This window comes from Salmo trutta, chromosome 7, assembly GCF_901001165.1.
Source record: "Salmo trutta chromosome 7, fSalTru1.1, whole genome shotgun sequence".
Taxonomy (NCBI): Eukaryota; Metazoa; Chordata; class Actinopteri; order Salmoniformes; family Salmonidae; genus Salmo; species Salmo trutta.
This window is the reverse complement of record NC_042963.1, coordinates 3,977,488-3,993,259: the sequence shown is the minus strand read 5'-3', so window position 1 is coordinate 3,993,259 and position 15,772 is coordinate 3,977,488. Positions and strand designations below refer to the sequence as shown.

At 41.8% G+C, this 15,772-nt stretch overlaps 1 protein-coding gene across 2 annotated transcripts in view; it reads right to left on the bottom strand.

The window, feature by feature from the left end:
* LOC115196762 (solute carrier organic anion transporter family member 3A1) overlaps window positions 1-15,219 on the bottom strand; it is a 68,802-nt gene extending 53,583 nt beyond the window's left edge. The window contains exons 1-2 of one of the 2 annotated variants that reach the window (XM_029757651.1): window positions 14,560-15,219; window positions 7,897-8,356 (exon numbers count right to left, since the gene is read on the bottom strand). In XM_029757651.1, coding sequence (XP_029613511.1) covers window positions 7,897-8,356; window positions 14,560-14,703 — 604 coding nt within the window. In that variant the 5' untranslated portion in view covers window positions 14,704-15,219. The remainder of the gene's footprint in view (window positions 1-7,896; window positions 8,357-14,559) is intronic. The other variant, XM_029757650.1, reaches the window with a different exon arrangement.
* Window positions 15,220-15,772: the final 553 nt, after the last annotated feature.

Sequence of the window (15,772 nt, the reverse complement as noted above, 5' to 3'; positions counted from 1 at the left end):
AAATATATAAAAATATATATACAAGGGACACGACAGGACAACGACGTCTGACTGCTACGGGACTTTTTGAAGTAAAGGTCTTGAGTTTTAGTTTCAGAAACTGTAATGTAAGGGGCTACTGTGGGAGTGTATGCCAGTAAGCATAGGAAAATTGCTTTAGGCTGCAAAACTGTTCAGGTAAGAATCGCATATTTGTGGCTTTCCAAAGAAGTGAGCACTTGTCTTGTCTCTGGCCATAATATAAAAAGAAGGACCTTTGTGTGTTCCCCCTCAGTAGCTAGTCTGTCATATTTAGTTTGGATTGACTTTATGACAGATCCCAGGGTCTGTGTGTGTGTGTGCGGGTGTGTGTCTCTCTCTCTGTGTGTGTGTGTGTGTGTGTGTGTGTGTGTGTGTGCGCGCAACCTATGCCTGCACAGCTTTGTGTTGGCCAGGGAGAGACTGGAGTACTTTATACGCTGGAACATACAGAGCATTCTTCCCTTCTCCTGCTCTGCTCTGCTGGGACCTCAGGCTGTTGCCGTCGGTACATGAAGCCTCAAACGTCAAAGTTTAACACCAGAGTGCTGATAAATGGAATTGCATTTCAAAAGGCCACATCTCTGATAGACGCTTCTGTTCGAATATTCTTTCACTATTCCTATCTTTATCAATGACAATGCATGAAGCACGCATTTAAAAAAGAAAAGATCTAGGCCTGATCATCCTATTCACCACAAAATGTCTGAAACCTGTGAAGTTAATATGATATTAAATTAGCTGATGCAGAGCAGTAATAACAATTTTCCAATCATCAAACAATGATCTGTTACAGACCCCAGATCCTAGAAATACAGCCTTTTACACTGGTGGCAAAAAGCACATCAATAATTGAACCGATCATAACCACTTCATACATCGACACCAAATAAACAAATGTGATCCTTTCGGTCTGCAGATAGGTCCTCTCATGTTACAGGAGACTACCCAGGCTTGAAAAAGCCTTAAAAGCAGTGAGAGTTGGATGTGTAGGGTTGAGGCCTAATGGTTTTTGGAGGGAGCGTCATTGCTGAACCACTGTATATGTATGTGCTGTGTGGTTTTGCAACCTGAGGCCCTGTGGGAAGAGCCATAATTAAAACTATATGGTGAAAGAGCAGTGGGAATGGAGGGAGATCCTGTTGACTAACTCTCTAATCATATTTGCTCCCTTTGGCCCAATTGAGTGCCTACGTCTAGACATGGAAAACAAGATAATATCGTAAAACACAGCACCACTTTTAACATCAAGTCGTGATGAAAGCAATTTCACCCCTACCTAGACTAATCCTTTCAACCCTTAGTATTGCATTTGAGGAAAATAATACAATGTTCAGCGCTCAACATGATTGGAACCACAAGTTCAACAGTGACAGATCCCAAAACTGAAAGTAAAATCAAGTGGTCAGACTCTAACCTTAAAGCAAGGCCTCCTCCTGAAAAGTCAGGCAGTTTGAGAACACTCTGTAAGTGCTGCTATGTAAAAAAAAAAAATGCCAACATCGTTTCAATCCGTTTTATCTGCCGATTAGTACTATAAGTCCTGCCTGGCAGGGAGAGACAGCCCCAGTCCTTCTGCCCAGGCCAGCCCTGTCTCCGAGTCAGTAGGAGCTGTTTTTCACATGTGGTATGCATGTGCAGTCGGGCTGCTCAGACGCACCTCATGGCTTGCTGGTTGGCATTCCTGCCTCACTCTGTAATTATGGCTTCACTCCTACAGACCACTGCTCTCTCTGCTCCTCTCTTCTCCACAGCCCACTCTCACATTTTCACAGGCCTTCCAATGATGTCATACTGCCATTACCTGAACAGTTTATACCACTGGCTAATTAAAATAATATGCTATGCATGAGGCTATAGGCGGCATCTGCCATCATCTTCAACATCACCATCAACAACAAAAGCTTGTGATGATGAACAATTAGAAATGAACACATCACAGCAGAACATAAATCTGAGCAGAGACTTCTACCAACTGTGTGATAGTAGTAGTATATTAGTCTAATCACCACAGTCTCACCTCACACCCTGGGTCTCACTGCACTATACAATGAGCTGCAGATTAATATTCATGCCTCCTGACACATTGATGTACAGTATGAACCTGGTTGTGTCACAGTGAGAACACAGAGATACATTTCACAAGCAGTGTTCAAATAGCGCATACGTCTTCATCAACCATCACAAGGATCATATTGTATACTGTAGTTCTGCTCTCTATTTCTGCAGGAGTCCCATTGTCACTCATTGCTCTCTGACTGCCTATAGGCCAACTACCACTTCTTCCTCCTCTGTCCACCGTTTATGCCTTTTAAATGCACCGCACTGGTCCATCCATTTTACGGACAGTATGTGAGGCTGTTATTTCAGGTTATCCTTACAGCAGTAATGCATAGTAGTGAAATATAAAGAGTCAAATCTCCCATAGCGAGCATGTAGTAGAATTATTCAGGCCGGACAGACGAAAAACAGACAGACCCCTTATAACACCAGCTATTAACCTTCATATCATGGGCCTTTGGGACGTATTAAGCTCATATAAAACAACATATTCAAGCTCCCCAGGCATGTACAGTACAGTATGTTGGGGTGATTTTTCTTTAGTAATGTATCTATGGGTGTGTTTGGCCTGCATTGATCAAAAATAATATATTTCTGTATGTGAAAATATAGAAGCATCTATTTCAGCTTTTTGAGACTGGTTATTACCAGGCAGTGGAAGTCACTGCTGTCATGCTGAATCAGGACTGTCTTGCAAAAGTGTTAGAAAAATATTTTGCAGAGGAAAAATACTGCAAAACACAACTTAAGTAGAACTTTATCTGATTACTGTCACAATGTGTACATTCCCTGCATATAATGTTTCATGAATAATCATACAATACATTCATAGCCGCATGAGGATGTTGGGGGGGTCTGCGAATAGTTTTTTGGGGGAGGGCTATATATGCTCGAGGTACAGACAGCTATATCGGTCCGCTAATACAGGAATAGTAAAGGCTCAGTGCACTTCTTTTATGGAAAAAAAAATTATCTCAAAAATACAGAAATATTCAGATTTTTCATGGGGGTGATACAGCTAATAAATCTTAGAGAGATTCAGACAATCTCCTCCATTCATGCTGTTACAAGCACATGACATGCCAGCAGCATGAGGATTAGAACGATCAGCTGAGCACATGCTCCCAACTCAATACCACATTGTTCTCTGATGCTCACCGCTTGTTTTCCTCCAACTATCCTTGCAGCTTATGAGGAGAACCGCACCAAATCTCCCTCTATGCCTGCCAAACTTTAATCAGTCTACTTCCTACTGTACAGTGCTAACAAGGCGCTGCAGTTGTGCCTTACGTCAAAGCTGTTCTGTGCTTGTTTGGTTCTGTCGCTTCTAGACAAAGTAGAGCACATTGTGAAAAATAGCTAGGACTAAAAATGAAAGTTGGGGAGGTACAGTTGAAGTCGGAAGTTTACATACTTAGGTCGGAGTCATTAAAACTCGTTTTTCAACCACTCCACAAATTTCTTGTTAACAAATTATAGTTTTGGCAAGTCGGTTAGGACATCTACTTTGTGCATGACACAAGTCATTTTTCCAACAATTGTTTACAGACAGATAATTTCACTTAATCACAATTCCAGTGGGTCAGAAGTTTACATACACTAAGTTGACTGTGCATTTAAACAGCTTGGAAAATTCCAGAAAATTATGTCATGGCTTTAGAAGCTTCTGATTGGCTAATTGACATCATTTGAGTCAATTGGAGGTGTACCTGTAGATGTATTTCAAGGCCTATCTTCAAACTCAGTGTTCTTTTCTCTTTGCTTGGCTTCATGGGAATATCAAAAATCAAAAGAAAAATTATTTTAGAACACAAGCCTGGTTCACCCTTGGGAGCAATTTCCAAACGCCTGAAGGTACCATGTTCATCTGTACAAACAATAGTACTTAAGTATAAACACCATGGGGCCACACAACCGTCATACCGCTCAGGAAGGAGACGCGTTCTGTCTCTTAGAGATGAACGTACTTTGGTGCGAAAAGTGCAAATCAATCCCAGAACAACAGCAAAGGACCTTGTGAAGATACTGGAGGAAACAGGTACGAAAGTATCTTTATCCACAGTAAAACGAGTCCTATTTCGACATAACCTGAAAGGCCACACAGCAAGGAAGAAGCCACTGCTCCAAAACCGCCATAAAAAAGCCAGACTGCGGTTTGCAACTGCACATGGGGACAAAGATCGTACTTTCTGGAGAAAAGAACACCATCCCAACCGTGAAGCACGGGGGTGGCAGCATCATGTGGGGGTGCTTTGATGCAGGAGGGACTGATGAACTTCACAAAATAGATGGCATCATGAGGCAGGAAAATTATGTGGATATATTGAAGCAACATCTCAAGACCTCAGTCAGGAAGTTTAAGCTTGGTCGCAAATGGGTCTTCCAAATACACAATGACCGCAAACATACTTCCAAAGTTGTGGCAAAATGGCTTAAGGACAACAAAGGTAAGGTATTGGAGTGGCCATCACAAAGCCCTGACCTCAAGCCTATAGACAATTTGTGGGCAGAACTGAAAAAGCATGTGAGAGCAAGGATGCTTACAAACCTGACTCAGTTACTTCAGCTCTGTCAGGAGGAATGGGCCAACATTCACCCAATTTTTTGTGGGAAGCTTGTGGAAGGCTACCCGAAACGTTTGACCCAAGTTAAACAATTTAAAGGGAATGCTACCAAATACTAATTGAGTGTATGTAAACTTCTGACCCACTGGGAATGTGATGAAAGAAATAAAAGCTGAAATAAATCCCTCTACTATCACTCTACTCTACTTCTCTCTACTATTATTCTGACATTTCACATTTTTAAAATAAAGTGGTGATCCTATCTGACCTAAGACAGGGAATTTTTACTAGGATTAAATGTCAGGAATTGTGAAAAACGGAGTTTAAATGTATTTGGCTAAGGTGTATGTAAACCTCTGACTTCAACTGTATATGCTGTTGGCCTGAGATCATACAAGACACGGAAGGCTTTTGGTTTGAGTTTGACCGACACATCAGTGTTACACTAAGAAATGTCATCCCCATTACTAATGTTGTAAATGTATCAGGAAGGACCTTGTCACCCAATCAGCCATTCTCACATTCTGTGGTGCTGCTGAGATATCAAACAAGGCCATGCATGTAGCAGCTGATTCATCAAGCCACGTCTCCTCTATCCCATCAAAGGCTAATGTGCATCCATGGACACCAAGTTACGGCCAACCTTTATCAAACTAGGAAACCTGGCTGTTTTAATCAGGATTTGTGGCTTTATCTACCAATATAACAATGCTCTCTCTCTCATTATCAGCAAAAAATAAAGAAGAAAGAGCACATGTTGCACGGAAATGTCCAATTACCCCTCAACGATATCTCTTTGTAACCTTGACAACTGTAGGTCTTTAAAGCGAGTTGCAATCATAGACATGATTTTTGCTTCATCTCGACTTGTGAGATGACTGTGAATTATCTCTCCAGGTGGTCTTCCTCTGGCAGCAGATTTTAACCAGCAGCCAGCATCTAGCCTAAAGGCTGTGATGTCATGTAACATGCCCTGTGTACGCCCTTCAGTCAATCAGAATAAATATTTAACAAAGTTATGGTGTGTAAACACAGCAACACAGTCGTGACGAGGGCACAACAATGCCTCTTCCCCCTTGTAAAGATTTTACATGGGCCCTCAGATCCTCAAAAAGTTCTACAGCTGCACTATCAAGAGCATTTTGACCTGCTGCATCACCGCTTGGTATGGCAACTACTCGGCATCTGACCATAAGACTCTACAGCGGGTAGTGCGCACGTCCCAGTACATCACTGGGGCCAAGTTTCCTGCCATCCAGGACCACTATACCAGGCGGTGTCAGAGGAAGGCCCTACAAATTGTCAAAGACTCTAGCCACCCAAGTCATAGACTGTTTTCTCTGCTACCGCACGGCAAGCGGTACCAGAGCTTATAGTCTGGGACTAAACGGCTTCTGAACAGCTTCTACCCCCAAGCCATAAGACTGATAAACAGTTAACAGTTGACCCCCTTTTTTTTTGCACTGACATTCTTGCACTGACTACCCACACACTCACACATAGTACACTGACACTCCAACACACAGATACACACTACATATGCTCACACACAAAATACACACACACTACATATGCTCACACACACACACACACACACACACACACACACACACACCACACACACACACACACACACACACACACACACACACACACACACACACACACACACACACACGCATATTGACGCCATACACACTCACAGATAGACACACTTTCAAACGCTGCTGCTACTCTGTTTATCATCTATCCTGATTGCCTAGTCACTTTAACCCCTACCTATTTGTACATAATACCTCAACTACCTCATACCCCTTCACATTGACTCAGTACCGGTACACCTTGTATATAGCCTCATTACTGTTATATATCTGCAATATTGGAAAAGGGCTCGTAAGTAAGCATTTCACAGTAACTTCCACACCTGTTGTATCCGACGCATGTGACAAATACAATTTGATTTGATTTAATTGTGGTTATACAAGGGGGGCTCATGACACACATATACTGAATGCTCAATGTGCAAGGCAGAACAACATTAGGGTGTTGTTAATACATTGGCCTTTACAATCAGCAGAGCAAATACTTCAGAGCCAGACAACCCTTCATTTTGAGAAGTTTGTTGGGATGACTGACCACAGTATATCTTACCAAACATCAGTGAAATATATTCAAAGATGCAGTAAGGCACTGCAAAGAGACAGTATCCTCAGGGTACATTCGCAAACAATCATCTGCTATTTAAGGTTAGCTCAGAAAGTGCTTTGAATACACTGTTAAACCTTGAAAAGCTAAGTCAGCAGTTTGTCAAATACCTGTGTGAGAGCGCAAGCCAGCTGAGTGGAGACATTTTGTACTTTTATGCTCCTGTTTCATCCCAGGCATCTGCACTTGACTACGACTCCAGCACAAATGTAATGGAGATAATAAACCCCTCACAGATCTGCTCACCTGGCAGTCACATGGGCCAGATTGTGCTTGGGGACAAAAGAAAGACTGAGCACAACACAGAGAATACATTCACGCTGTATTGACTCAAAGGCAGGGCTGTGTACACACTGCACCTTCCGGCAGTGATCAGAAGACAAACACAACCACTGTTTGTCCTCCCACCATACAGATGGGCCAATCTGGGTAGTCTTATGAACCCGTTGTCACTGGAACAAATAGATTGTGAAATGCTAGTGTGATAACAATCTCCTTCTCTCAAATATTATTTCAATATATAATAGCTATATGGCATTTAGCAGACACTTCTATCCAAAGCAACTTACAGTTATGCATGTATATATATATGGTCCTGGGAATCAAACCCACTATCCTGGAGTTGCAAGAGCCATGCTCTACCAGCTGAGCTACAGAGGAGCACACTCAAATACAGAAAAAAATTGAATATATTGCAGTGAAATGTCCAATTATCCCTCAAAGATGTCTCTGTCACCTTGACAAAGATCCCATTGTGTTATTGTGATCCTCCATTTCTATTTAACTGTAAGGTTAAACTGTAAGGTTAAACTGTAAGGTTAAACTGTAAAGTTAAATAGAAATGGAGGCTCACAATGACACAATGAGATCCTTCCCTCCTGAACCTTTATTAAACCTCTATGGTCCACCTTTTCTGTTTTATTTCTTCATTAAAATGACATGTGTGAAGTGGTGTCAGTGTGTAGTAAATCTGGTTTATAGTGTATTAACATATCCTGTAGTGTAGCAACGTATCCCCATAGTGTATTAATGCATCTAACTAACTTACCTATATAGAGAGAGGAGTCTTTCCTCTTCACATGGTCGTCTATGTAGGACACGCCCAGGGGTTGAACTGGGGTGGCGCCAATCCCCAGCAGCATCTGGGCCCCAATCAGCAGCAGGTACATCATGTTGGTGTTTGCCTTGTTGGAACACAACTCCTCTATATATTGCCCACCATTCCTGGTACTGTTGGCGCACCCATTCCTGCCCACCTCAGTCCTCCATGTCTGCCCTGGCTTGTACTCGTATTGGTTGGTTAGAAACTCTGGCAGTGCTGACAGAAGAGCTCCTAGCGCCATGACGATACCCCCACAGCCAATCAACCTTGGCCGGTTTGCTTTGGCCCCGAAGTAGCTGACGAATAGGATAAGAGCTAGATTGCCAATCTCAAAGCTGCTGGCGATCACACCCACATCGGCACTTTGGAGGTTGAATCGTCGCTCCAGGGTGGTCAGGACACTCACCTGAGAAAGCAACAGCAGAGGAAATATGTTGCTCATAAACGGAAATCATAACTAACTTCCCATAACTGATTAACTTCGTAAATGACAAGGTATTATCATTACGAGGCTAAAATATTACCAGGCTTAAAGCCTAATTGTTTTCACACTAGCTGAGAAGTATGTAATTGAGAGGAACATGGGGAAAACGCCTAGCTTACAAATAGCAATTAATTAAATACGGCATGGATCATGGTTACTCTTTTACCACAAGAATCACTTGCAACATTTGATGCAGTTCAATGAATGGCCTTTGGTATACTGAATCGCATCTCAGATGGGTGCAGTATTTTACAATTACCATTGAAAACCAAGTAACCAAGACTGTAGGCCTAAACATTGAGAATAAATAATTTGTCCTAAATTAAGGTTATTTAAGTGACATATAATTTTGGTTATTACAGAACAAACAAGTATATATATAAGACAAATTACATGTTTCTATAGTAAACATCTCAGAAAAATTTGATTTTCCCAAATGAAATACAAAATAATTACATAAAACTCTAGATATTGGAATTATAAGGATTAACATGCCAAGGGGTTTCCAAACTTCAGGTACATGCAAGTGAGAAAAATGTTGATATTGTTTGCACGGTGGAATTTTGAATCAAGTTGCATGCAAGAGGGTTTAGAGAAATATGACATGGCTATGAAATGTTTCTCATTGTGCTCTGAGAAAAATCCTCTCTGCCAAGATGGTGCCCTGTTTTTGATTAGCTGGGCACTGCATCACTTACTCGCATGGCTTTATGGAAAGTGCATCCTCCCCAAACGCTCTCGCTCTCTCTCTCTCTGAGTTAATGGTGCAGCATTTAACGCAAGTAAAAGATAAGAGCATAACACTGTCTCTAGATGGAAGTTGGGGCAGCAGGGGATTTTGCCTCCCCTCTGCCATTGTTGGTAAAATACATGGAAGTCAGACATCATGGAATGCATTTCAGTTCATCAGATAGGATCCTAACTAAGTATAATGATCCTAACTACGTATAATGATTAAAATGATCTCCATTTCATTTAGATTTTTTCATGTGATATGTACCCCATCACAGACTTACCAAACCCCATTTATAACTGCTATGAAGGCAAGTTTTTGTAAGACACTGATTTCCATGATGAACACAACTTGAATGTTAAAGACCAACTTCACAGAGGCTCAGGAGGACTATACATAGTTTGATAGCAATGACCTTGGTAAATCTGTCCAGTCTTCTGTTTTTAGTACAGGAATGTGGTCTAAGCCCAGCTATCTGCACTGGTTGCCTTCTAGTTGGTGATACGGAACACCCACAACTAATAGGGAAGAAAGATTCTTAAAGAACATAAGACCAACCACCCACACCTTTTTATCAACACTGTACAGGCTACAATGATGCATGGGAACACCAACTCCAGACTGAAGCAGAAATGCATGGAATACACACAAATGCTCTACCATAAAGAATTTGGAAAATTACCAAAAAGCTCCGTTTCCATTGGCCATTTGAAGTCAACCTGGGTTGGGCTGGCCTTTGTGGGCAATCTCAAATTGGGTTTCCACTACCTCCAGAAATTAAAAATGTTGTCATGTTGCTAGGTAGCCGTGACTGTGCAGCTGTTGAAGAATTCGATTCACCCTCACCATGCTGTAACGAACATTACCCCATACTCCTGCCACTGCCAGCCAGACTCAGAGCCATGTAGTAAGCATTTTTTTTTAGCTTGCTATGGCATTGGGCTTTAGCTAGCTAGCTAACCAAGCAAACCAGATGACAGATTTGATATGATGTAGCTAGCTAGCTAGCTTTCACGACCTGGCCAGTTAAAATTCCTACTTGCTAATGTTAGCTAGCTAGCAAGCTTTTTCAACTCTGATTTGCTAGCTAACGTTAGGTAGCTAGCAATCGAGGGCTGACTATTCTCATAAAAGTTTATTGTGCAGTGCAAAAATGAATGAAGGAGCCAGCTATGGTGGTAATTTGTGCCATGTCTGACTCAGTACTGCTTGTCCATGTGCTAGGTAACAGCAACAAGCCCAGACGAGCTAGCTAAACATGGTGTCAACATCCAGCTGTGATCAGCTGGTGGTTGCATAGTAACGGCGTCACCAACCCGAAATCTAATCGAGCTGGCATTAGTTGTGAAAATGGTCTGCGATGGTCCCGGTTTCCCCTGAATGGGCTCGAATTTGAGAATTCTATTCGAGCCAGCCCTAATTCTAAGTTCCAGTGGAAATGGGGCTTTGCTCCGCAGGAAGTACAATAGGATGCCCCTTCTCAAAGGAGTGGATCCTCAGATGTATCAAATTAAATTGGTGAGTATTGTCTAGAGAGTTCATAAAAAATAATGTGGGTTTGCAATGTCTGGGAACCAACTGCTGAGCCATATCTCACCTGTCATATTTTCACAACGATTATCAAACTATTTTCGGTTGTGTCCTAAAATGTCCTTGAAAGGGCACGGTCCTCTTCCATTCCCACAGTGATGTCCAACAGGCTAACATGCTAAATTAAGCTCCTCTTAGGAGCCGTGGGGACAGGAAAATAACAGCTAACTTAGAGAAGGATGCCATTGCCAGTAGGAAAAATTATCTTCTCTCTGTGACAATACAAAGTGATTACTTTAAATGGCAGGTGTGACTGAGCAATAACTATACTAATTCAACTACCTACACTTTGATTAAATTTGAACACGACCACAGGGTGGGCTTCCGAGTGGTGCAGCAGTCTAAGGCACTGCATCTTAGCGCTAGAGGCGTCACTACAGACCCTAGTTTAATACCAGGCTGTATCACAACTGGCTGTGATTGGGAGTCCCATAGGGCGGCACACAATTGGCCCAGCGTCGTCCAAGTTAGGGTTTGGCCAGGGTAGGCCGTCATTGTAAATAAGAATTTGTTCTTAACTGACTCGCCTAGTTAAATAAAGATTAAAAACAAAAACTTTTAGAAATCAATGTAGTGATGTCAGTCATCCTATGTACAAGGCCTATCAGCAGACACCAGCACAGACTCCTGAACCTCCACTTCACCACCACACCACAGCAGAGGAATGGCAGCCAGGCCAAACAGACCATATCATGTCATCTCTTGCCCAGACTAGACTCGGGCACCAGTGGGCCTGACAGCAGTGAATTTAGAAGAGCACCAGTCCCCCAAATTCCATGTGTTGTATATGCACTCTGCCATCAAAGCATTTTACTAAAAGATACTACATTTCTAGACTCAATAATTGACAAAAATATTTATAGTTAGGTCTATGGTATCTAAAAAGACTGTATACATTGCAGAGAGATGAGTACCTCTAGCTACAGAGAGCTAGTTAAGATACACCTGGAATCTTGAACTCAAAAGTAAACACTGTTAGTCTGGAAGGTTTGTTGTATTTATTGCAGCATGGTTACAATGCAAACTTGTCTGGCTGTGTTTTTATGGACAATGTGACCATTTAGCCTCAACATTACCTCACCTGTCCAGAATGAGAGGAGCCAAGCCCCACACCCTTTTTTAACAAGCGGATGAGGCTTGTGTAAGCACAGTTTATGACATAACTACAGCCCTTTGCTAAATAAAACTGTTGAAGTGCGTCTTAGGTTCCTATGCTGTCTAGACGCCCTTTCAAAAGGGCAATTCAGTGTCTGCCAGAAGCCTTTACAGAACCCTGTCTAATTCCAAAATATTAGGTTTTGCAAGTTGCAAGATTGGAGAGGGCGAAGGTAGTAACACCAAACTTTAACTATAGCTTAACCTGAACGCATTAAAGTCTCAAACTTAGTGTAGAATTAATATAATCAACTACTAATGCTAGGTTTGAAAATCAAATATATGCAGGGGAAATTATAAAGTACATAGACAGTTCAGCCTGTTTTGCCATGCGTAGATGGAGCACGTAACAGCAAACAAATTCACCACTGTCACTCATCACCACAACATTCAACGTGGGCTGAAACCACAGAGTTCTGTTGAATTTCCGAGAACTAACAACTTAAGGTAGGTTTACACACCATTTCCAGATCATTCTCAAAATGTAACAAGGGAAGCTGAGAGTCATACCACAACCCCATAGTGTTGAGAGTAATTGTCTATGCAGGTATGTGCACTGACTGTTTACCCAGAGACTATGTTGCTTGGGAAAAAGTCCATCGTAAGCTGCTAACGTAGAGCAAGAGCATAGGCCATGACCCATGACTTCCAGTCTGGCTCCCTGGCTGCCAGCACACACTTTAAGTTGCTTCACCCTATCATGTATACAACAATAGCTCTGACACAGGAGGACCTCAAATAAGGTCATGACAGGGTCATCAGCTTGTCCCTGTAGCTGGTGCCTGGTTTCCAGCCCATGCAAATGGAGCAGGTGCCATGTGAAAGAGACTACCTGTGCTGACAGCGATAGAGCATGGCTGAAGGCCTGTCATGCGCCTCCCTCTCAGATCCATAATTTGCTAATCTTTACTCACCAGTATAAAATGTACCCTTATTAGTTAAATGTGTGTTAACCTTCTTTAGAATAACCTCCTGGAAAGTGTAGTTGAAAACATTTACATAGTCAAAGTGAGACAGGGCTTTAAATGGTAGTTATACTGTAGGTGTAAACATTCTAGCTAAGCTAAGCTAGAAGTGCCTATGTATAAAAGCCATCAGAGTCCCCTGCAGCCACTGCTGCAGATGAGACATCTTCCGTTTCAACTACATTCAATTCAATGAGACATAACTAGACCAATTATCACACAGAGGAATCCTAATAGACCCATTCCTTCCACTGTGACCGGCGAGTCTGTACATAGCAGAGAGACACATCACAGAAAAATGTGTGCAATGTTCCATCCAAGTCAGAGAGAAAAGGTTGGAGACTACTGGTTGTAGGCCCAATTTGATGATAACTTTACTTGGTTCACAAGCAAGTAGTGTTAGAAAGTTAGTCCATCTAAAAAGATTTTAAAAAAAACATGTTATAACAACATGGTATAAAAATAGAATAAAATAGATTGAAAAAACGAAGTACCAAGTACTTTGGAAAACATTCCTCTCAATAATTTGGGGGTCATTAAACTTCATATCAAAAGCAGGAAGTGGTGAATTCTTGTTAATTGTACATTTGACTCAACAATCCAAGTCTACTCCTTACAGGGGAAATTCTGACTGGATACCAACATGCCTCATCCACATAGGCTATACTGTTCCCATGGTCAGGAGGAGGCTTTTGGTTCAGTGGCACAGAATAGATAACATGTTCCACTCCAAATAAGGTCAAAGCATTTCAGTTTACATCTTTGATTTCCCTGGGAAGTGGCACTAGCCCACCATACCACTTTGTGACTTAAAATACCCTACTATAAAATAATTAATTCAGTCATCCACAATTTGTTGTTTCATTTCATAAGCGAACTGTTGAACATCACCATGAAACAACTGAATTTGAGAAGGGAGTATAGAAAATATTTCTGTGAGGAGGACCTATTAGGACTAAAACGATTTAAACGCTTCAAAAGAGTAGGCCTACAACATATCAGAAGCATCAGGTGTGAACTTGAGATAAAAGAGTTGAATAGGCTTGTCTGCTCTTCTTAAACAAGATAGCATTGCTTTCAAGCCTGGCACTCTGATAATACAGGTAGGGGTCTATAATTTCACTGATCTAGCTACATCAAAAGATTGTGTTATTGCAGCATATTGCATGTATATTACAGCATTTGCCGCATAAACTAACAAATCACCTGTAAATGGTTGTCCTCTACGGAATCAGTGTTATTTTGGGTACTTGGATTATTTAGGTGCGGCATTAGAACAAACCATCATTAACAGGTTTGTTTTGACAGAGGGAAAATAGGCTATGTTAGCTGTGGACATATGGACAAGGTTAAACTCCACAACCAGACGGAATTTTGTTTCGAATTGAATACTGAGTCCACATGTGGGCTAGCCTGGCATGGGCACTGGCTACTGCGTATTTAAAACACCGGTGAATGTCAAGCCTTCTTTAAACCGGCTAAAATGTATCTCATTATGTCATAGCTGTTGTCCGTTTCATGACAGATAGCCTACTTTGCTTACATGCTCAGTACTGGCACGGAGTTATTGCTAAGATAAAATGGCCCAAAGTATTAGAATTCATATGAAACCTGAGTCTGGACAGATGTTCTCATGAGAGACATCACAGACGTAATGACACAGCTTAAAATGTTTCACTCACCAGGTAGGCTCCAACAGTGCCCTGTGCCAACATCAGGGCACATTCCGATATCAAAAATATCTTGATGTTTGAGAAGCATGATGACTTTTTACGGGTACCCTCTCCAGTGCTCCTGTCCGAGCCCCTCTGTTTTTTCACCTGCATCCTTTGGAGCCGCTACTTTGTATTACAGCGAGAAAAGAAATCCAGAGGGTAACCGGCCCCTGTAGGCTACATTCAGCACGTGTCTGACGCACGGTCTGTCTATTTTCTCGTTCAACCTATGCTTTACATCTGACTAACTATTACAGTAAATATACAGCCAGACTCCAAAGGGCTGCCCCTCCGCGAGCTCTAAACATTGCCACTTCGTCGAATAAGACACATGAACTCCACGACGATTGTCTCATATGCATACGAGAATGAGAGACGCCAGGTTTTCTCTCAAATAGCATTTTTTCAGAATCTTGACGTTCGTTCCCGAATGTTAAGCATAACAATGCGTAGATTCTAAAAACAATCGATAAGAATCTTGCCACGCTGTCGCTGCTCCACCTTTACTTGGCATGGTCTTTGGTCATGTAGCCTGCTATACAGTATTTAAGCATGCACTCACTCCCTCCACCACAACTTGTGTAGCCTATGTTCTGACTCGGCGCCTCTTCCAACCACTGACAGCCCTACAGTGGCGCTGTGTAGCATGCACCAAATTCTGGGTTGCAACATGGTCTCAGAGCATTTAGTATTATTCCGTATATAAATCCGATGTAAATCCGGGACACTTTAGAAAGTATGCTATGTTACGTTTCGTATGGTACGTATTCATTTGTGGATGTCCATCACCCATTTTTTTATGATATGTTACGAATTACAATTCGTATTAAGTTATCTTACGAATTGAAAAACGTATGGTATGTTACGAATTCTGGCTAAGTGGCTAACGTTAGCTAGCTCGCTAACATTAGCTAGGGTTACATTTAGGAGTTAAGGTTAGGGTTAAGGGAAGTGTTAGCTAAAAGGGTAGTTAGGGTAAGGCAAAGGGTTAGCTAAAGGGTTAGGGGAAGGGTTAGCTAACATGCTAAGTAGTTGCAAAGTAGCTAAAAAGTAGTAAGTTGTTGAAAAGTTGCTAAAATGCTAAAGTTGTCCTTGATGAGATTCAAACTCACAACCTTTGGGTTGTTAGACGTTTGCATTATATGCCTACACACCCGCCCTGACCAATCACCCTCTTTTA